Source organism: Malus domestica, chromosome 08 (genome assembly GCF_042453785.1).
Source record: "Malus domestica chromosome 08, GDT2T_hap1".
In the NCBI taxonomy this organism is placed as follows: domain Eukaryota; kingdom Viridiplantae; phylum Streptophyta; class Magnoliopsida; order Rosales; family Rosaceae; genus Malus; species Malus domestica.
The window spans coordinates 5,513,391-5,534,947 of NC_091668.1; the positions used below are offsets into that span (position 1 = coordinate 5,513,391).

The 21,557-nt window shown below is 34.1% G+C and overlaps 2 protein-coding genes and 2 long non-coding RNA genes across 4 annotated transcripts; 2 read left to right on the forward strand and 2 right to left on the reverse strand.

Moving 5' to 3' along the window:
- Nucleotides 1–250: 250 nt before the first annotated feature.
- Nucleotides 251–13,128, forward strand: LOC103416888 (protein FAR1-RELATED SEQUENCE 5-like). The gene is made up of 3 exons (XM_070826209.1): nt 251–331; nt 10,853–12,928; nt 13,102–13,128. The coding sequence occupies exons 1-3, from the start codon at nt 251–253 to the stop codon at nt 13,126–13,128; spliced, it is 2,184 nt and encodes a 727-aa protein (XP_070682310.1).
- Nucleotides 13,129–13,231: 103 nt separating this feature from the next.
- On the forward strand, nt 13,232–13,790 carry LOC139198198 (uncharacterized). The gene is made up of 3 exons (XR_011583471.1): nt 13,232–13,496; nt 13,588–13,647; nt 13,722–13,790. It is a non-coding gene; the product is annotated as an uncharacterized lncRNA (long non-coding RNA).
- A 395-nt stretch (nt 13,791–14,185) lies between these two features.
- LOC139198288 (uncharacterized) lies at nt 14,186–15,059 on the reverse strand. Its single transcript, XR_011583669.1, has 2 exons — nt 14,823–15,059; nt 14,186–14,595 (listed from the first exon to the last, which is right to left on the reverse strand). It is a non-coding gene; the product is annotated as an uncharacterized lncRNA (long non-coding RNA).
- Nucleotides 15,060–17,501: 2,442 nt separating this feature from the next.
- On the reverse strand, nt 17,502–19,478 carry LOC103441004 (protein OXIDATIVE STRESS 3 LIKE 1-like). Its single transcript, XM_008379703.4, has 2 exons — nt 18,536–19,478; nt 17,502–18,167 (listed from the first exon to the last, which is right to left on the reverse strand). Exons 1-2 carry the CDS (start codon nt 18,805–18,807, stop codon nt 17,690–17,692), a joined length of 750 nt encoding a protein of 249 aa, XP_008377925.3. The 5' UTR covers nt 18,808–19,478; the 3' UTR covers nt 17,502–17,689.
- Between the last annotated feature and the right edge of the window lie 2,079 nt (nt 19,479–21,557).

Sequence of the window (21,557 nt, forward strand, 5' to 3'; positions counted from 1 at the left end):
CACACTCTTCTTTGACCTCTTCGGCCTCTTGGGTTTCGTAGCTTGTGGATCAATATTTGGTAAGGTATCATCCAACTCATATGTATCAAGTTCGTCCATGCTTTGTGAGTTCTTCGACCTTGTAGTTTGCTTGCCGTTGCCAGTTTCCTCTGTGCACACGTGATAATAAGCAGAACTCAAAGGAACATATATAAATACCAATTATACTTTGCCAGTTGTTATCCTTATACATACAACGGATTTCGTCGCCATGGCGGTTGCTGGTCGGGAATCGGAGGCGAAGTTCGGGGAGGGTGGGGATGCCGGCGGTGAAGGAGTTAGTGCGGAGGAGGTGAGCTTCGAATAGAGGAGGCTGAAGCACCAAACTTTTGTTATGTATTTTTTTTTTTTTTTTTCTTTTCTTCTTATCATTAAATAAAGTTAATAGGTGGTTTTTGATTAAAAGTTAAAATTCTGAAGCCCTTTTCATTGGTTTTCCTATATAATTAACGCTATGGAACGGGAAAAGTCACAGAAATTAAATGAGTGCCTGTGCCGACTACCGAGTCCACTTTTGGTCCTAGAAATTGTTTAACAATTGAAACCGAAAAATTTGAGAGAACAGAGAAACGCGTGATGGTTGTGATGTCTTATTCTATGGAGGACAACTCCAATTCACATCACACCCTAGTAATAATGTAATTGAATAGATTGAGGTTTTTACCGTAAAAACAAGGTTATTTTTCTTACATTGTGAAATTTATTCTTAACATAACTCTTCACGCCTTGCGAATTTTTGAGTGACTAAATGACGGGTATTTTTTGGGTTGTTTGGATTGTGATAGGATGAGAGCACAATTCGTGAGCCAAAATCTTGAATTTCATGATTTTCACAACCTGTTAATCCAGAATACGTAAATCACATACCTTAATAATTAGCTTATCAAATGTGATCTACAACTTGTATCACGTAGACGAGCCGTTAGTGTGGAGGAAATTGAGTTTCTCTCTCTACCCTTGTTTGCATGCTAAAACTCTAATACGTGTTTTTTAGCATATAATTAATTATCATCACAGCAACAAAATTGGAAACCAACTTCATAATTTGACCAATAAAATTACTTTCAAATTAACTAATGGTCCCCAAAGAATGTTATTATATTATAATTTAGATCCATCAAAGGCGGAAGGCTCTTGTGAGAATATGAGCACGCCTGCTTGTGTAAGAAAATTTCAATATTTTAGTGTGGTCCATATGGAATAATTCATGTGTGATATATTAGGTTCAACGAATATTGATTTGGAACACTTAGTATTATAATCTTGTAGTATTTTTCTTTACTTGGAAATGAGAAGTTTTGGGTCTGAATCTCGTGGAAGGCGAATTCGATACCAAACCAGGCTGCTCATTGTGTTGTTTTGCCGAACTTCCCCTCCTCTTAGTGTAAAAATATCAATGTACTTAAATTAATCTATGGTTCTATACACGCTTAAGAGAAATAATACAACTTGTGTTACAATTTAAATAGATAATTAAATTAAAAAATAATAATTTAATTTATTCGGTTCGGTTCAGTTCAGTTCAATTTTTAGACCACTGAAACCGAAACCGAACCAAAAGAATTCGGTTCGGTTCGGTTTTTTTAATTCGGTTCTGTTTTTTCAGTTTCGGTTTCGGTTCGATTTTCGGTTTTCAATTTTTTGAACCCACCCCTAATCTCAAATATACTAAGATTTACACAATCATATTTCTATATTAAATATGACTGCAACATATTTGTCAAATTAGATGGATTATTCAATGATTTAATTGATAAATGAGTTTTAAATAGGGCCATTGGTGAAAAGAGATTAAAGAAATTTAAAACACAATTAATGCATAAATTATGGTGCAAGGTGGTAAGTCCATATGGCATCCATTGAGTGGGAAATGCAAATAAGAGAAGGTAAGTGGAGAAAATAGCTAAAATTCCTCTTTCCACATAATTAATTTAATCAACGCAATAATAAAATTAAAAAAATTAAAAAAAAATTGCCCACACGCCAAGAGGCTAGTTGTAATAATTTGAGAAAACCCTTTGACAAAAAAAAAAAAAAAAAAAAAATTGAGAAAACCGAAAAGATCAAGGAACCGCACTTTTACTATCTAAAAAACATTGAGTTAATTTTGCATTCAATTTAGGAGTTACGCAGCAAAAAAAACTGTTTAATTTATTTGTCATTATCAAGAGTGCTTAATATATGAAGATCATTCCGAAGCATCTTACCTTAACAAAAGAAAAGCATCAACATACATATATAGATATTTATCACAAAAGAATAAGAAAAAGAATGGGAAGATTAAATAGTTCTTCAGCTACTCTTACGATCTTCATTTTCGTGATTGCACAAGTAATGTTCATTCCAGGATTTTCAACCTTAACACCTTCTCCATCTAGTTCTGAGTCTTTAGACGAATGCAAGAGACATTTTTCTACCACTTGTAAAGAAGAAGTATTTGATTATGTACGCATTGAAACGCCATGGCGTGTGGATCTATGGTGTTGCTTCGATCTCATTGACCTTGGTCAATCTTGCCAGAAAGCATTAGTGAATGAAGCTCTTCACAAAATTCATGCCAAAGTAAGCAAAGATTATGCTTTGAAATTAAGTAAAGAAATGTGGGATAATTGTGTTGAAACAACAGATGCTTACTTGGGTTACCACTAATTCGATCATTGCCTATATAATAAAAATCTTGCAATGACATATTATTCTTATCCTCTAACAAAGAATAATTGATTGTGAGTTACTTATGTTACTGCATTCTGTATGAAGTGCTTTGAAATTAATGATGAAATGTAAGATTTTGGCCTGAGGACTACAATATAAATCTATATCTTTTCCGTATATTTCCCTTGCTTCTTTTACTTGGTGAGCACTCACTATGTTTGGGTTTTGGGTCTTATATTTGGTAACCTCAGAGGCTATAATCTTTCATTAGAATCCCAACTTTTGTTCCATTTTCATTGCACTCGATCTCTATTGGTGTTTCGTGTTTTCTTTGCCTTTTTTCATACGTCTGTCCATTATGTCACTCATTTATAGATGTTGAAATATACGTCTCATATCGAAAATCTTATAAAGTGAATCTTTCTTATATTGGATGGTTCCATTACTTATTTTATTGGAGAATTGATCATATCAGCCATACAACACAATAATACACGATTAATAATAAGAGTTTTTCAATATAATGACTTAACTAGTTTACGTTGTGACTCCATGCACTGGAGGATCCATAAGGGGCAAGGGGAGTTAGCCGATCCTCCGAACTTTGATAAATCTTTATACATGACATGGATGCCCTTCGGAGGTTGGAGTTGCCCTTCATGCATGTCCTCCAACTGCTTAATAAAAGGCTTCAAAGAGGAGTTGCCCTCTTTTTTTTTTCTTTTTTTTTAATATCAACTTGGGCATGTATTCTTGATATGCGTTTGAGCAGTGAATTTTCCGAGTTGAAAAGAATTGGCAGTTGTTGCAAGTAGTTTATATTGAGAGCAATGTTTTTTTTCTTCTATTGATAATGAAGCTACAATGTAGCGTTTTTATATTTTAAAAATGCAACATGGACAATTGTAAATTGTATTGTTATTTGTTATATAAATTATGAATTATGGAACTATGTTTTAGTTTTTAAGGCTATTATGTCTAAGAAATGTTTGAAATTTTTTATATGTGACTCTCCAAATAATTTTTGCTGGATCTGCCATTGATCCCATGGGGCCACTCGAGAGATAGTGTGTTGGAACAACATCAATGATGTTAGTAGGTAGACATAACAAAGGGTCACAAAATATTGAAAATTCGTCACATAATGATATATATGACGAATTCGACGGTCACAAGGGTTGTCACCTATTAGTCGATGCGACAAATTTGTGATTCATTACCCGTTCTCAATATGCGTGACGCCAGATAACATATTTTAAAGCTCAAATACCAACCTGAGTCATATTGTGGCGACCTAGGCACTAGGCGTCATAGATCCTTTAATTATGTGACAAATATATATATCGTCACCTACTCCTTCGAAAGTTTCCTCTTTTATTTTTATTCATTTATTCTTTTAAATTTATCATTTTAATAATTAAATCAGCATTTCAACTTACTGTAAATGGAAAGCGAAGTAAATACTATGAAACTTCAATGCAAAAATACTCTGTAATTGAAATATAGGTTGTTTTTATATTAGACTTTTTAGTCAAAATGGTCATTACGATTTGCATAACACATCACTTTAGTCTATGAGATTTGAAATCAATAGAAGTGATAATTGAGATAGTACATCATCAATCATTTTGATCATTTCGTGCAAAATTATGTTAAATAAAGATCAAAATGGTAAATATACCCTCAATTTAATAAACAATGGGTCAAAATAATTTGACATAAATTAATGGTATTTTGGTTTTTTCACAAAATGACCAAAATGATTGATGGTGGACAAACTCAATAACCAATTTTATTGATTTCAAATCTCAAAGACCAAAATGAGAAGTTATACAAATCTCAAAAACTATTTTGGCTAAAAAGCCTTTATATTAATGTGCCCAAAGTAATTAACTCGAAGACAAACATCCCAATCATAGCTTAAAAAGATAATATCATAACTAAAAAGAGCCCACGAACTAGAGTTGGCCGATACAAATGTGTAGCATCAATAATACGCAACCTAGAAGAAACTAGCCCTTGAATAAGTTGATCTTTAACTGCAGATGCATCATCACTTTTCATTTTGTAATTCATTCCAGTATACTTATTAAAAACTTTTTCACTCAAACAAAAAGATTAGGTAACCCAAATGTTGTTCAAACGCATATATAACTAACAAAAAATCATTATAACAAGAAAAAAAAAAATGCTGATACTCAAGATACATCACATCCCTCCTACAATACACCTGATCAAAAGGTTGGCACCCATTTACGTTATAAATCACTTTACCTGTATATATTTGTCACCACACTTGGAAATATAGGTGGTGGTCAAACCGATTACCATGATCGATCTCCAAATAACAAAAATGAATTTGCACAAGTTATTTGATGCCCAAGTTATTAAACAAGAAGAGGCCGTTGCTAAAAAACAATGAGACCCAAATACTCAATCATAAACGACGACTAATTTATAAATCAAGGCAAGCAGACTTGGTGAGAAACAAGAATTCAAACAAAAATTCATCACAACAAAGAGAATACAACACACACCCAATTCCTCATATGAGCTAATAAAAGGGTTAGAAGTCAAGCAAAAAATGAATTAACTAAACACCCAGAAAGATCCAAATGTAGAAGTCCAAAACCATAAAAAAAATAATAATAAATATTGAAGATCATGGATTGATAGTGATCCCAAAAAACGAAGGGAATTGTTATTAGAACTCCAAAAATTTCATTTGGCACTTCAAACTTTCTATAATTAGAAAGAAAAATACACTTGTGATGAGTGTAGAATGAGATTTTTGGAATGCTAATAACAGTTCCCAAAACCAAATATACCCAATAAATTTCCATCATTAGTTGAAACTGATCAATTCATTGATTTTCTTATGAGTGATACAAGTATTGGTATACACAAGTTATATGAGGAGTGATGAGTCCATATTATACCATATATTTTACCATATTCTTAGTATTAATTTATTTGTTGTTTTGGTAGAACTTTGATACTTTGTTATATATTTTCAATGTAGGACATTCGATTTCCTCTGGAGCAAAAAATAACCAACCGGATGACTTTTGGAGTATTTCCAATTGGAGGATGTTCGTGAGTCTTTCAAGATGATTGTATCAAAATTCCAGATTTTTCTACCAAGTCGTTTGACCGTGGCAACGAAATAAAGACCCAGTGTGCATCTTTCTCAGATTGACATTAACGGACGTTTTAGGTATTTTGGAGGTCAAGATGGCATATTTTGAGGAAGATTCATTCTGATGATTTGTAGACGACATCTTCAGCTTTCAAAAGAGACCTTTTGGGACTAGATCGAAGTTGATTTGATTGGTCAAAAGTGTGATTTTCTGAGAAGTTCGAAATTTTAGTTCAAATAGGAAACCTTTTATTTTCTGTTTTATGATTTTATTATGTTTACTAGTATTATTCTAAGACATTTTCTAGGTAGGGTTTTATTTTGTATTAGTATAAATCAGGCTTTTTAGCCATTAGAAAAAGGGGGGGGGGGAGAACACACACACTATTTGGAGAATTACTTTGGACGATTCAAGTTTATTTTCAAGGTATTTTCTATCCATATTCTTAATAATATTTTATTTTATGATTGTTAGTAACTAGTTTCGTTTGCTAGGGTGAGGCCACGAGCCTTAACAAGAATATGTAGTTTCTTTTTAATTTTCTTATGATATTATGCATGCAAGTTTTGAATTATTAATCACTGTGTTTGAAACTATCTAATTTTCTTGATGACTAGTCACCATTAGGATATTTTAGAAAAGTAATTTGATGCAATTTTGGCTGAGGGCTGTTCCTGGAATTGGCACTGGCTTCTTGTGATTAATATGTGTAACTTCTTAGGATGGACGACACGTCTTAAGGGTTATATGGTTTGTCAAAAGGATTTCACAAAATTTAATGAGTCTCGCATGTTCACATTCAATCTAGATGCCACGGACAGGTTACATGTTAGATATACATTCTATGTTGGAGGTTCAAAGTAGGGCATACTTTAGGAAAACCTTACCTTCAAATATGCATGTGTAATGCATAAGTAATTAGAAGAACTACGTAGGATGGTTAAGGTGATGGCGGAACCTAGTGCTCAAATTTATTTTCAAAACTATTTTCTTTTGTTTTCTTTATTTTGCCAATTTATTTAATCGTTTTTAATTAAATTCATTTTCAATATTTTAGGTCATAAAATCAACATCTTCCAAACTTTGTCTTCAAATAGTTAATTAAGATTTGGTATTTATATAAATTATTCATTCATTTCCTGTGGAAAATGACCTTACTTGAGCTACTATACTATGATAACCTTGTTCTATTACAAGTGTGTTTAAGTGTTTTTATCCATACTTTTATAGGTGGTAAAAATCTCTATCGATCGGAGATAAGCCTCCAGGACACGTAGTATTACAATGCAGAGCAACTAGAAGATAAACATTACAATTGAGAGCATATCCTAATATTCGATAATTCCACAATATATAGTCCCAATCTTAATCAACAATAGCTTATGCTTTTAATTTTTAATTTTGTCAGATACTATTTAAGTTAATACTACTCAAGTTAAGAGCACTCACTGCTCTGGATTCAAGGAGAACCTCATATTATAAAATCGCTTCTCCATAAAACATAAATGATTAGCTCTAGCAATTGACTGCATAGTATAAAGTGGTAGCTTAAACAATTATGTACGATTCAATTTCATAGCATCTACAAAGACAAAAAAAATACTAAACCTTCTTTTTAGATTAATTTGTATAAGCAACAAGCCGAAAAAATTTACGTTTAAACAGCAAGAAAAATAAAGTCATCCTACAAGTTCACGATGATAAGCTCATATTTATACATATTTTACATCAAATTCACTTGTCTTTTCTTAGTTTGTTCCTTATATTTTTGAACTATTTACCTTGTTTTTGTGTTTTGTGGGATTTGTCAAGCAAAGAAAAGAAAAATAGCACAAGTGAGATTTTAAGTAACAAATTCGTCAAAACTGCATGTGCAGATCAGCTGACTTTGAAAGCAAGTTGAGAACAACTCAAAATGAATTAGAGAATGAGCCTTATATGCTTAGAAAGTTACGGATGTTTATTTTCTAGAGCATTTCACGGATTGTTAATATCATTTGTCTAGAAGAAGCTATGGCCGTTTTAACACTGAAAGGTTACCAAGAGGCTGAGCAGTTTGTAACTGCAATGAAAGCAATAAACACAATAAATCTAGCAGCCAAAACTGATGCAGCCAAGAACAAGTCAGCTGACACGTATTCAAATATAAAAGTGAATGAAATTAAAGATGAGGATTAAGATGGAGTAATTGGCATAAAGGCTACCCAAAGAGTTACAATTGTTTTACCATTTCCTCTCACTTATTGTCATCACTAAATGGTTATTAGTGGGTGAGTTAAGGAGAAGAAAAAGAATTGGTTTAAAAACAGCGTTAGGGAAGGAAGGAAATGAAGGAGGAAATCTTGGCATTCTCTTCTTTCGGTTTTATCTTCTCAAACTCATGTCTTTCTTTTGGTTTTATTTAAGGATTATGTGTAACTAATTTTTATTAGTTAGGGGCTGTTTTGAAACCCCGAATATGATTACAAGTTTGTTATGACATTTCATTTGAATTACTTTTTTGAATGGATGAAAATTGGTTCACTACTTATGTCAGTGATTAATGCTTTATTTGTTTTCTATGGATGCATACTTAGTAAGCATATCTAGGATTCTAATGCTATGAATATGTGTGTGTCTGCCCTAGTTGAATGAGGACCTACATATGTTCTAGAGTAGTATTTATTAATTGCGATTAACATGTGAACTAATTTCTAGGATAAGTAAGACACCATTAGTACTTACGATACCTTATTATGACTCAAACTCTTTTCGTTCTTAATGATTTCTACTTGTTAAATCTATGAACACGTCATTCTAGATTGCATGCTAGAGACTAAGTTAAGTTAAAAACGTCATTCTCTTAACATACTACATAAGAAAGAGCAATAGGTTGAGTTCTAACATTGAGCTAACTTAAGCATCTTCATCCGGAAATAAAAGGAATTTGAATGAAACATAACATGTTTGCATGATTATTTGGTGGTGGATAACAATTCCCCTAATTCGTTTTTTTTAATTTGTGAACTATTTAAAATATGTTTCTGTTTTGTTCGATTTAATCTAAATATCAAATCTACTCCAATAATCCCAAAAATTTGTGTGAGTGTAGCTCTGTGTGTCTAGTGTCTACATATAAATTTTCATAGACTTTAGATTAGTGTGAGTCGGTCTAATAATTATTTTTCGGTGACTAGTCAGTAGGGACAGCAACCAGTTTGTGTGACATTTTAATAAAACAATCTTCTGTAGAAAGATCCTTATTTTCATATGCTACAATTGACAAATCTTAGTATTAATAAGGAAAATCAATAGGACATTTGTGTGCTACTTTGTGGTGTGCTTTTAATTCTATCACACAACAACAAGAAAAATATCAAAATATAAAAAGCAATTAGGAAAATTTATTAAAAATCCTCCAATAATAAATCATGTTATGATCCCTAACCATATAATAAAAAAGCCAGAAACATAGAGTTGTTTTATTAACACACGAGAGAGGAGATCAGCTTCATGTGTGAAAGAAGTGAGTAATCCAAAAGACAGAGAGAAAGAAAGAAGAAAGTGAATTGGAAAGGTCTAGATTTCACTCATTTGATATTTCATGGAGGTGCTATAATTTCCTGTTGTGGGCATTTGTAAGAGAGGTAAAAAGTTTATCTGACGCAAATTCTATTTGTCATGTATTTCGAGAATACTTGATGAATCCACTCGCTTGGTAGCCGAGTAGTCATTTGGGACACAATTGAATAGTTTATCACGTATCCTTACAATAGGTGACAAATTTTTAAGCGCCACAATAAATTCCGTCATCTAATCCATATATATATTTTTTTTGTGGTGATCTCGAACGCTTGAGGAGTCACCAACTAACGTCAACCCACTAGAGTCAAAGAGTACCTGGCTTTCTACACAATATCCCCAATAATAGAAGATACTCTTCAATGTGTCCGGAATACGGGGCGGTATGTTATATGCTATTATACGAGAAATTATTAGATGGTACAGTATTACCACATGGCACTGACAGCTGGTAGTACCCACCAATAAATTCATGACATGTGGCAAGTTAATTATTAAATAAAAATTAATGGCTGGGTTTTACAAGATCCTAACACCGTTAGGTCTCTGCTAAAAAACTGCTGTGACTGTCTGCCTCTCCTCCTTCCCGATGCCTTTCTCCTCCTTTTCCACCAAAACTGATTTCTCGTATCCCACCTTTTGGTTTTTCACCAAAACCAAAAGCTTTTGTTGCGCTCCCAATCGAATCTGTCCTTTCTCAAGAAAAGGAAAGCTCTGCAACGTTCAAAGAAAAAAAAAAAAAAAGAACCTCATCCCTGTTTACTTGAATCAAAACCCAAAAATCTCATGCTACAGGTACTGGAAATTTTTGCTTGAATCTTACTGCAATTTGGTATTTTTTGCTTGAATCTGACTGCGAAAACCAAAAATATGTGTTTCTGTTATTATTTTCTTCTTAAACCTGCAACTGCAGGCAGTGATGTAAAACCCAGGCAGTGTTATATGTCATTTGGTGTTGAATTTGATAAGCTAGTATGTGTTTGTATTGATCATAAAGAAAAGTAGGACAAGAGATAACGCATACATGCAAAGGAGAGAAGGAACAGACTCCTTCAATGATTTTCAAGAAATTGTTGCTTGAATCTTACTGCAATTTGGAATTTTTTGCTTGAATCTTACTGCAATTTCTTGCTTGAATTTTGTTTTACCCTTTTTGATTCCAGCTTGTTTAAATTCTGGGACCATTCTCAAAAAGTAGGCTCCGCACCATTCACAAAAAAGCAAAGCTTCACCAAGGAAGAATATGGATACTGGTAAAATATTTAACCTATCAGCCTATTTGGTTTGTCTTTTTAGCAATTTCTCTTTTCATTTTTAACTTTTTATTCGACTGCTATCATATGTCTGTTATTTTTGCATCCATTATTTAACCGTTCAATTACATACAAATTTTTCATTCACGTACAAATTTTTCTTGTACAATATTCATTGATACCGATAGTGATGAAGAAAATAATCAGAAAGAAGATCCAATCATTGATATAGAAAGTGATGAAGAAAATAATAGAGAAAAAGATCCAGTCATTGTGAATCGAACGGAGAATTTCGATGACATTTTCGTGGGAAAAGTTGTACTAAATGAAAAGGAAGCTTATGATCTCTACAACAACTATGCTACGACATTTGGATTCAGTGTTCGTAAGGGACAAAAGAGATATAATAGAAAGAATCAACTAAGACAAGTTTGTTATCTTTGTTCAAAAGAAGGTTTTAAGGTAGATGGTGACCCGTCAGAAGCAAGCAATTCTTATAAACTAGAGACAAGAACAGGATGCAAAGCTGGAATTCGATTTGCAGTACAAACGGATGGTACGTTGAAAGTTGCTCAATTTTTTACTCAACACAATCACGAGCTTGCTAAACCAGAAGAGAGGCAGTTTTTGAGATCAAATAGAAAAGTTTCTGAAGCCCAGTTGGGTGTGATTAAAACCATGGCAGCTGCAGGAATAAGAACTACAAATACATATTCTTATTTAGCAGAAGAAGCTGGTGGGTCTCAGAATGTAGGTTTTACACAAAGAGATTGCTACAATGTTGTGAATAAGGAAAAAATGGTCATGTTTGAAGCAGGGGATGCTCAAAGTTTGATCAACCTTTTCAAGCACAAGCAAGCAGAAGATCATATGTTCTTTTACACTGTGCAAGTGGATCAAGAAAATCGAATGACAAACTTTTTTTGGAGAGATGGAAGGTCGCGACTTGACTATGAGTGCTTTGGGGATGTTGTAGTATTTGATACTACATATCGTACCAATAGGTATAACATGATTTGTGCTCCTTTTGTCGGCGTTAATCACCATTGGAAAAATGTATTGTTTGGTTGTGCATTTTTACTGGATGAGAAAACAGAAACGTTTACTTGGTTATTTGATACTTTTTTGGAATCAATAGGAGGTCAAAAGCCAAAGACAATTTTTACTGATCAGTGTCAAGCTATGGCAAATGGCATTGAAAAAGTTTTTTCTGGGGTATGTCATCGTTTATGCTCGTGGCACATTTCTCAGAATTGTGCAAAAAATATGTCAAGTCTCTATGCGAACCCTGATTTTAGACGTTTGTTCAATAAATGTCTTAAATATTATGAGACGGAATTGGAATTCCAGTCGACTTGGGATGAGCTTGTTGCAGAAGTCAACCTTACAGGGTGCTCACGGATGTGCTCACGGATGAATATGTTGTATGCGCTTCGTGCCAAATGGTGTCCGGCATTTAGCCATGATACTTTCACATGTCGGATACAATCTTCACAAAGAAGTGAGAGCACGAATAATGTTTTCCACCAAATTTCTACCAAGACAATGAGACTTATTGAATTTGTGCATCATTATGATAAACAAGCAGCAAAAATGCGTACAAGTGAATCAGAAGAGTCTTATTGTTACAATCAGGGTCTCCCTTCTAGAGTTGCCCAAATGAGTGGAATTTTGAAGCATGCTGCTACTGTCTACACTAGGAAAATGTTTAAAATATTTGAAAAAGAGTTTTTGAATAGCTTAGCAGTGACAATGCATGAATATGAGAGTTGTGGTACAATACACTCTTTTGAACTTAATGCGGAGGGTCACATAAGAGTTTACCTTGTCCAACTTAACTCATCAGATGGCACGGTTTCTTGTAGCTGCAAAATGTATGAGTTCGTGGGTTTGTTGTGTCGTCATGCTCTAAGGGTACTAAACGTCAAATCTTGGACTGAAATACCTTCACAACATATATTGAAGCGTTGGACAAAAGATGCAAAGAAAGGATTGCATGCAAATGAGCATAGTCAATTATTGCAGGTAAAAGGTGAACCATCTGTTACATTGCGTCGAAATGCTTTGATGCGAATGGCTTATAATATATTGAGTAAGGGAGCAGAGTCCGAAAGTGCTACTAGAGTTGCCATGAAAAAATTGGGAGAGATGGAGGAATTGATTGAAAAGGATATGATCAAGTCAAAGGGTGAAGTTAATAAAGAGAGCAATGATAACAATGATGATGATTGTAATGAAAATGGTTGCTCAGGTGATGAGCCACCAATATTGAATCCTCCGTTGGTAAGGCCGAAAGGAGTAAGCAATGCCAGATTAAAAAGTGCTATGGAGAAACGAAAAAAAAAAGCATCTAAAGATACTGTCTCATCTGGTAAATAAAATTTTATATTTTTATTGACTATTAGATGTAATTCTAATATTCTTTTTTACTTAAAAATTTTAAATTTGTTTTGTAGGGAAAACCAAGAAGCCAAGCAATATAGGCCCTTCACATAGTTCAACACCATATGATTCAAATTTTCTTCAACAACTCAGTGTACCCACTAGTACAAATGTTACGCAGGTTTACCCAACTATGAGCTTGTTAACAACAAATAGTCATGCATTGCCTCCATCAAACCAAGTAAACTAATTTGTTAGTTTACAGTGATGTATGTTTTAAGACCTTGAATGCTCTTATCTTCTCTAAATTCGACTAATTGCATATCATCTTATAAATGTTACACAGGTCTTCCCAGCTGTGAGCTTGTTAACAACAAACAATCATGCATTGCCTCCATATAACCAAGTAATCCAACCTAGTTTTTCATTTACAACTATGCTACAAGATAGTCAATTTATGGCGAGTCAGGTATTGATCGATTTACTTTGAGAAGGCGGAATTTATGAATACACATGGCAATTCTTGTTTGTTTTATACATTTGTTATATACATGTGGCAGAATTCATCCTCAAGTTTTATCGCACACGAACCCTTTGGACTAAATCCTCAACTCAGCCAGGTTTGATTTGTTTATCACACAAGGCATATTTGTTTTTTTAGCATTTAGTTAATGTGAAGCCATATGTAATGCAGGACTCACATCCATATGTTTATGGGCGACAACATAATCCAGAGGAGTAATTTCTACAATACATTAAGAGTAAATCACTTTTAAATGCTTTTAAGTTACCCTAAGATTTTTCTTGTTTTTCACTACTAAACTTGATTTATTATTTTTGGGTGCAGGTGGAAGGTGATATGTTTTGGGTTGGAAACCTTTAAATCTTTTTTTTTTTTAATTAGAAGCCTTTACTTATTTTGATTTTGAACCGGATGTATATTGTGGTGAATATTTGTTCGACAACTTTGTTATTTTGGAGGGAAGGAAGCATTGAGATTACAGTAACTGGAAACAATAACTTTGCTCTTAATTTTTTTCCATATCTTTCTCGTTTTAAGATAGAGTGCGCATGTCATTTGAGTAATGTACTGTCATATTATATATCATAGTGAATAAAGCATATAAGGAGCAAAGCGCTAAGGCATAAGAAATCATGTCAGCCATACATTGAGTTGTATAAGATACCATTTTGTCTCATTACAATTTACAACCACATGCTCACTTGTACTTACAATAGCAAAAGTCTATTAACACTTTGTATGTCACTACAAAATTGTAGCATTTGATACAACAAATCCAATTCTATACATCTAACCCAAAATGAACGGTAGCTATAGCTGAAAGTAGTAATCTGAAGCAACCCAAAATCCAATTCAAGCTGTCTTTCATTCTTGCAATCTGAGACCTCCCCCCCCCCCCAACAAAAAAAAAACAGTAGAGAGAAAAGCTTAATCAAATGAAAAAAAATCCCATAGAAGTTCTCTTTTAATCCATAGGCATTATACCCAAAGGACATAGGGCATTGCCTGGAGTTTCATCAGATCTTGATAGACATTCTTTTAATTCCTGGTACATACCAAAATCCCACTTAATCAAATACAATGAATTAGTAAGAACACATCCACTTTATGAGTGTAGTTAAACAAATTGCCAATTCATAAGATTTTGTCTCTTGTCCTTCTTTTCTTTAAGAAGAAAATAATAACAGAAACACATATTTTTGGTTTTCGCAGTCATATTCAAGAAAAAAAAATACCAAATTGTAGTAAGATTCAAGCAAAAATTTCCAGTACCTGTAGCATGAGATTTCCGGGTTTTGATTCAAGTAAACATGGATGAGGTTTTTTTTTTTTTTTTTTTTTGAACGGTGCAGAGCTTTCATTTTCTTGAGAAATGAGGGATTGGATTGGGAGCGCAACAAAAGCTTTTGGTTTTGGCGAAAAAGGAGGAGGTGGGATACGAGGAATCAATTGCGGCGGAAAAGGAGGAGAAGGCGTGGGGAAGGAGAAGAGGCAGACATCAGTTTTTTGGCAGAGACCTAACGGCGTTAGGTTCTTGTAAAATCCAGCCATTAATTTTTATTTAATAATTAACTTGCCACATGTCATGCATTTATTGGTGGGTACTACCAGCTGTCAGTGCCAGGTGGTAATACTGTACCATCTAATAATTTCTCCTATTATACAAGTAGAGGAAAGTTTTTTTCAAGTGTTCATTCAATGTATAATGACATATAATGTATGTGCCCGTGTTCCAAGACAAATTGAAAAATATCTCGAACAAGAGATGCAAAATGTTTTAAAATTGACTTTTAGTATTTTATTTTATTTTTGTTCATTGGAAAGCTCTCCAATGAACAGAATATGAAATACACGTTTGATTCATAAATGTAAATATAAAATGTACACCAACTCCTTTACTAGTGAAACCTACAATACTTAAACTTCTTATCCTCAAAAAAAAAAAAAAAAAAAAGCATCGATGACTCAGAAAACTGAAAAGATCAAAAAACAGCATTTTTACTATCTAAAAAATATCGATATACTAAAAAAAAGCATTGAGTAATTTGGCATTCAATTTGGATTGACACTAAAAGGGTTTGGGGCTTCAGGTACTTAATCCTTTATTTTATCATCGTCAAGAATGTTCAACAAGTAAATAGTGTTGTAGACATAATTTACCGAACAATCATGGAGGCCATAGAGAGAGAGGGGGTGCGACACATAGAGAGAAAGAGAGATGTGTAATTGTGGGTATGTGTTATTCCACCTCATTATGCCTTTATTTATAGTAGTAGGAAATGTTAATTCATTACCCTTTAGGATTACAACATTTAATAGGTAATCTACTCCTAATAGGATTATAAGATACATTCACATATTTACTAGGACTTACACAATCACATTCTTATTCTAATAGGATTGCAACAAATAGATATTTTTTGCTTTTTAACTTTAGTCATCCCAAAGCTTTTTGTAAACATGAATATTCCTGTGATGAATGGAACAAGAACACATGTACAAAATAATATTTTGTATGAACTTTGGGGTTACAATCTCTTTTTACAATTTGATCATATGAATCTATCTTCGTAAGGTGTAGATTTGTGGATGAGTTGTTGATCCAAAGGGTCGTCGATGCTTGATCTAGGGATGAATGGTAGTGCAGATTTGTTGATGTTGTTGATCCAAATGGCTGTCGGGGCTTGATCTTAGATGAACGAGGATGAACGGATCTTCAAGGGCCTTCGGAGCTTGATCTTGATGAGCAGTTGTGTGGATTTCTTCAAGGGCCTTCGGGACTTGATCTTAATGAACGTTTCTCCAAGATTTGACGAAGAACAAAGAGAGCCTTCTTGATCCTTCGGGGTTCTTGGGAATTTGGGAGGTTGGGTGCTTGAAAGCTTTAGAGTTTTAAAGCTTCAAGGATTTGGGGAATTCTCTTCCAATTTGGAAGTAGAGAGGTGTATTTTGTCAAGTGAATCGGTGAAATGAAATGAAAGGCTTGGCCTTCTATTTATAGAATTCCAAGACTTGATCTTTTTGGATTTAAATAATCAGATCAAATAAATCATTTCTGCCAAGTAATGACACATGTCCTTTTTTATGACTTTTCCGATTTTTGTTAAGTCACACACTACTTGTACAATTTATACGATACATGAACGTTGAAATTTTAATGCATTGGTCAACATTTATTTCACCGAAATTTCGATGTCTACAAATGCCCCCACTTCAAGGCACGTCGTATACATGTGTTTGTCACATGTAGAAGATGTGTTTTGAAGTCCCTTAATGTAGGTGCCGATCCAAGAGCTGTTGAGTCTTGATCTTGAATTGGGCTGGAAGTTTTTTCAAGAGCCATCGAGGCTTGATCTTGAATTCAACTGAAAGATTTTCTGATTTCCTCCCATTGTTGATTTTCCACAAGCTTAATCTTGAACTGGGCTAGAAGGTTTTCTGGTTTCCTCCAAAGTTCGCAAAGAAATAGGGTAACTTGCTTATGTGGATTCCCAATCTATGGACCTAATTCAGTAAGGATTAAAAATTGGACTGTTCCCATAGAGACTCCTAAAAATGGACTTACATCAAGTTTCTGTGTTTTTTTTCAGTAAAGCAATAGTGTTTTAGTGGGTTAGATAGTTAATTGTTAAAGATTTAGTAGAGCGATAGTGTTTTAGTGGCAGTATGTTTTTTTTCAGTAAAGCGATAGTGTTTTAGTGGGTTAGATAGTTAATTGTTAAAGATTTAGTAGAGCGATAGTGTTTTAGTGGCAGTTTGTTAGACAGTTAATTGTAAAAGATAAAATAATCAGCAGAGATTGAGCGCGCACTATTATGCATAGAATCGGTCTCTTTATTGTTAGTTAATTGTTGTTAGTGCTGCCTAATCCATTGCTTCTGTCAAAAGCTCCCCTCTTGAGAAACATTCAAAATTCTAAGCAAATTAACTATATTCGTGATTGCAAATCAGTTGTTGTAATATTGGGTTCTTCTACTCATTCAACATATGTACAAATAACATCAGATTTTTGAAATTCTTATACCCCTACACTTTCAATCAAAGGTTAATTAGACAAGAAAAACCATATTTCCTGACAACACCATCGCAAACTCAGCTCGATACAGGCAAGAACACCGGCAAGATTCAAGTTAGGGTTTCTACACGTTCGGTTTCGTCATGGAAGCCGCCGAGAATCGTGAAGTATTTGCAGTTGTAGCAGTGGTACATTCTTGCAGATCAGCCAATGAATACGATCTCCAAGCTGCATAACTTCCTAGTGGACAAGCGTAACCCGGTGGGAGAGGTGGCCGCGGCGACGTTGGATTTGAGCTCGAATTGGATTCCTCACTTGTGCTAGTAGTACTGCTTTCCGAGCAGCTGCCCAGCTTCACAGCCAGAGCCAATGCGCTTCGACTGGATGGAATCGGTCTCTTTGAAATTCCGCCTCCATTGCTTCTCAGCGGGAAGGAGGTTCGGTTCTTCTCCCACATGTGATTGGAGGCAAGGAGGTTCCTGCGTTTTCGGGTGTAGGCATTGTCTGGTTTTGCAAGCTCCTTGATGTTGGAAGAAGATGAAGCTCCTACTAGACTTGTGAAGGACTTGGATTTGTAGTTGTAGTATTTTGAGATCCCTCTCCTGCAATTTTTTCATAATTTCATCAGTCAAAAAGCACCAAACAAACTCGATTACAAACGTAAATTAGGTCAGTTGATCCGTTTAAATTACGTTACATACATTAGAGTATATTAGAATATCGCTTTTTGTAACATGAATAACACCCAACAAAAAAAAGTTAAAAAGAGTATTTTATCATTTTGATCTTATTTAAAGGAATTTTTTTTACGAAATAACCAACATGATTAACCGTAGATAAATTCAAGAATCACTTTGATTGATTTTAAATGACGAAAGTAAGAAGTTATGACAATTTCATAAACTATTTTGAGCATATAGCGAAAGTAAAATTTTCAGTTAAAAATGAAAAAAAAGATTTAACTGCTAACCTCATGGGTAAAACTTCCTCCAACTCGTTCATCATATCCAACGGACCTTTATACGAGCTCTGAGCCTCATCATTTTCGCCGCCGTCGTATCTCTCCGATTCATCGTCGCTGTTCTTCCCGATCGACGACGAACTCGAAGAAGAAACCGAAACCTCACCGGCGGGAACTCTCCGGCGTGTTTCCGGCGAGTCGAAGAGCAAACCACCACAGGCGAACCCAGACGATGGCGCGATGCCAATCCTGGCGGCGGCGCTATTCAATGCAGTCGACATTAATATATCACAAACGCAAACCAAATCTAACAAATCAGGCAAAGTAATCGATTTGGGATTTCAACGTAGAAATGGGATCGACCGGTATCAATCAATGAGCGGCGGCGGATCTTGAGATTGTCGGTCGAGAGCGGCTTAGATTTGCCGGAGGAGGAGACGTATCGTGTTTCTATCTTCATGTACTTTGTTGTCCGGGGATTAATTTGTATATATAGCTTTAAGGTGGTTGAGATTAAGTTGTTGGATAATGATTAATTAATGCTTGATTATGTGATTAGGAGAGGATAATGTTCCTGATTAATTAATTTTATAATTAGTAAAAAAATGATGGCACTGCACAGACAGCACAGACGTTAGGTCTTATCCTCGAAAAGGGATCCTCTACGGACCTGTTTCCACCTAATACATCAAGTTCGTGATTCCAACCGTTGAAATTTAATCAATAACTACAAATAGAAAATCTTTTTATAAATTATAATAACTATAACAGTTCGATCAAATTTTAACAATTCAGATCTCAAACTTGATGAATTAAGTAAAAAGAGATCTAAAGAGGATCACTTTCCCTTACCCTCAAATCCCTTTGCCAACTACGATGTACATTGCAATATTTTTCAATGAGCTGTCATCCCCCGCTTCGCATCCTATTCTGCTTGCGCTGTTTCCATCTCCTATTTTTTTTTATTCACCTTCGCCAATAAGTGTGTTCTATTGAGTTTTTGTTTTCTCTTCGTGCTTATAAAGAGGTTGCGCTTCATGTAGCATCTTTTACCGTGCGTAGGGAGGGAGAGAACAATTATGTATTGGCTTTGAGCCGGATTAGTTGTTTAATATTTTAGCATCGGATATAAACATTCCAATTTATCTTTAATAATATCTACTCTTTGACCAAAAAAAAAAAGTTTATTTTGGTTTTTTTTAATTTTAATCGAATAAATCAAAAATGAATCGAGCAATAGAAAAAAAAGGAATGTGATATCAACACATCATTTTTTACTTCTCTCACATCTTTTTGGTTTTCTATCATCGGATCTGATAAATTGCAGAAAATCAACAGACATAAATTAATAAGAAGTATGTGAAAATTAAAATGGAATGTGTGAATAGCACAAGGGATTTTATTGGTCGAGATTAGGGCCCACCAAGAAAAGAGTTCCACCGGATAAAAATGGAATCTCCGTCTCCCTGTGGGAGTCATAGACTTGGGGCGCATCCTATCTGAAAACACCGCCCACGGTTTGTTCTTGGCATGCCACGTTGAGTCATCAGAAGCTTCCACGTCGAAGAATTGGTCGGACCTCGGGAGGGAGAGAGTATTTATTTTTTTTAGGTTTGTGTCGGGTTGGGAAGCCGCTGGTCCTTCCTATTGAGGATAATTTTCGGATAATTTTTATGAGAATTCTGAAAATTTTATGTTAGTTCGTATATTATGTGATCAAAAATTATTTTAAATATTTTTATTTAAAATTAAAAATAAATACTACTTGATTAAAATTAACTCCATAATAAACGAATACAATTTAAAAATTATCAAAATTCTAACAAAGAAAATTCAAAAAATAACTCCTTATCCTCGTGAGCTGTGACTGGTTAAGCTTATCCAAAACGGAGTGGGTCCCCCCACCTTCCCCCTCTTTCTAAACCCACTTTTGAAAACGAATTCGGATAAGGTTTAGCTTCTTTGTCTACCGACCTTGATAAGTTAATTAATTCGCGGGTCTTATCACAGATGATTTTCTGATTCACCAACTTATTAGTTTGGCCATTGACGTTTTAAACTCATCGATCTAACTTCACTTCTCTATATGGTTTTTATCATCCAACTTTATTAGTAACATTGTTAATATGCTGACTTGGAACATGTGGAGCCCATCAAACCAATTAATTGTCACGCGTATTAATAAAAATTTAATTTTATAAAATTGCTTAAATTTTTTGAAAGTATTGTGAATATAATTATTAATAGGAATATGATGGTGTAAAATTAAGGTAGAATCCAAGATATAATTGGGCGATCAAATCTTCATAGATCTGTATTATTTATAAGACAAGAAAACTCATCATGATTACTATAAATAAAAGTGCAAGATGAGGGGTGAACACAAAATTATCAGAAATTAAAATGGATTTAAGTTTTATTTTTTCTTGTAGAGAAAGGCATTGGTTGATATTCCTTGTTGTGGCCTCTTGCCGATGCTTGTAGACAATGATGGAAAAGCAAGGATTGATTTGTTTATGTAGTTGGTATGATATACTTTTTGTAGAAGTCCCTGCGAATCATGGAGATTAATTAATCAATCAACAGGGGATCTTATGGAGAATTAAAATCTTATAGAGATCGGAGAAGAAACAAAGAAAGAAAAAACAAATTGGGTTTTAACCCAATTGGGCATATTAACCCAATTGGGCATGTCATATTGCTTCACAGTTGTGAGATCGCTTGTCGTTATAGTGACTTGACTACTACACCAACTTGTTCGAAACCATTTTGATTAGAGAGTTTTAACGGAAGACTCGCGGTAATGTTTATTTTAACGAAAAATCACATTTTTACACTAAAAAGTCAATTCTGATACTATTCATTTTACTCTTTATTTTATTTTTATTGTTAAAACTCAAAATTTCAAGATCTTTTCATTAGTTTTCCTTTTTTATTATGCTCTCTAAAAGACACATTGACTGTAACAACTTTGTCACCAAAATACCTTAATTAATAGAACCAACTAATTAACTTCTAATCGAGTGGTACT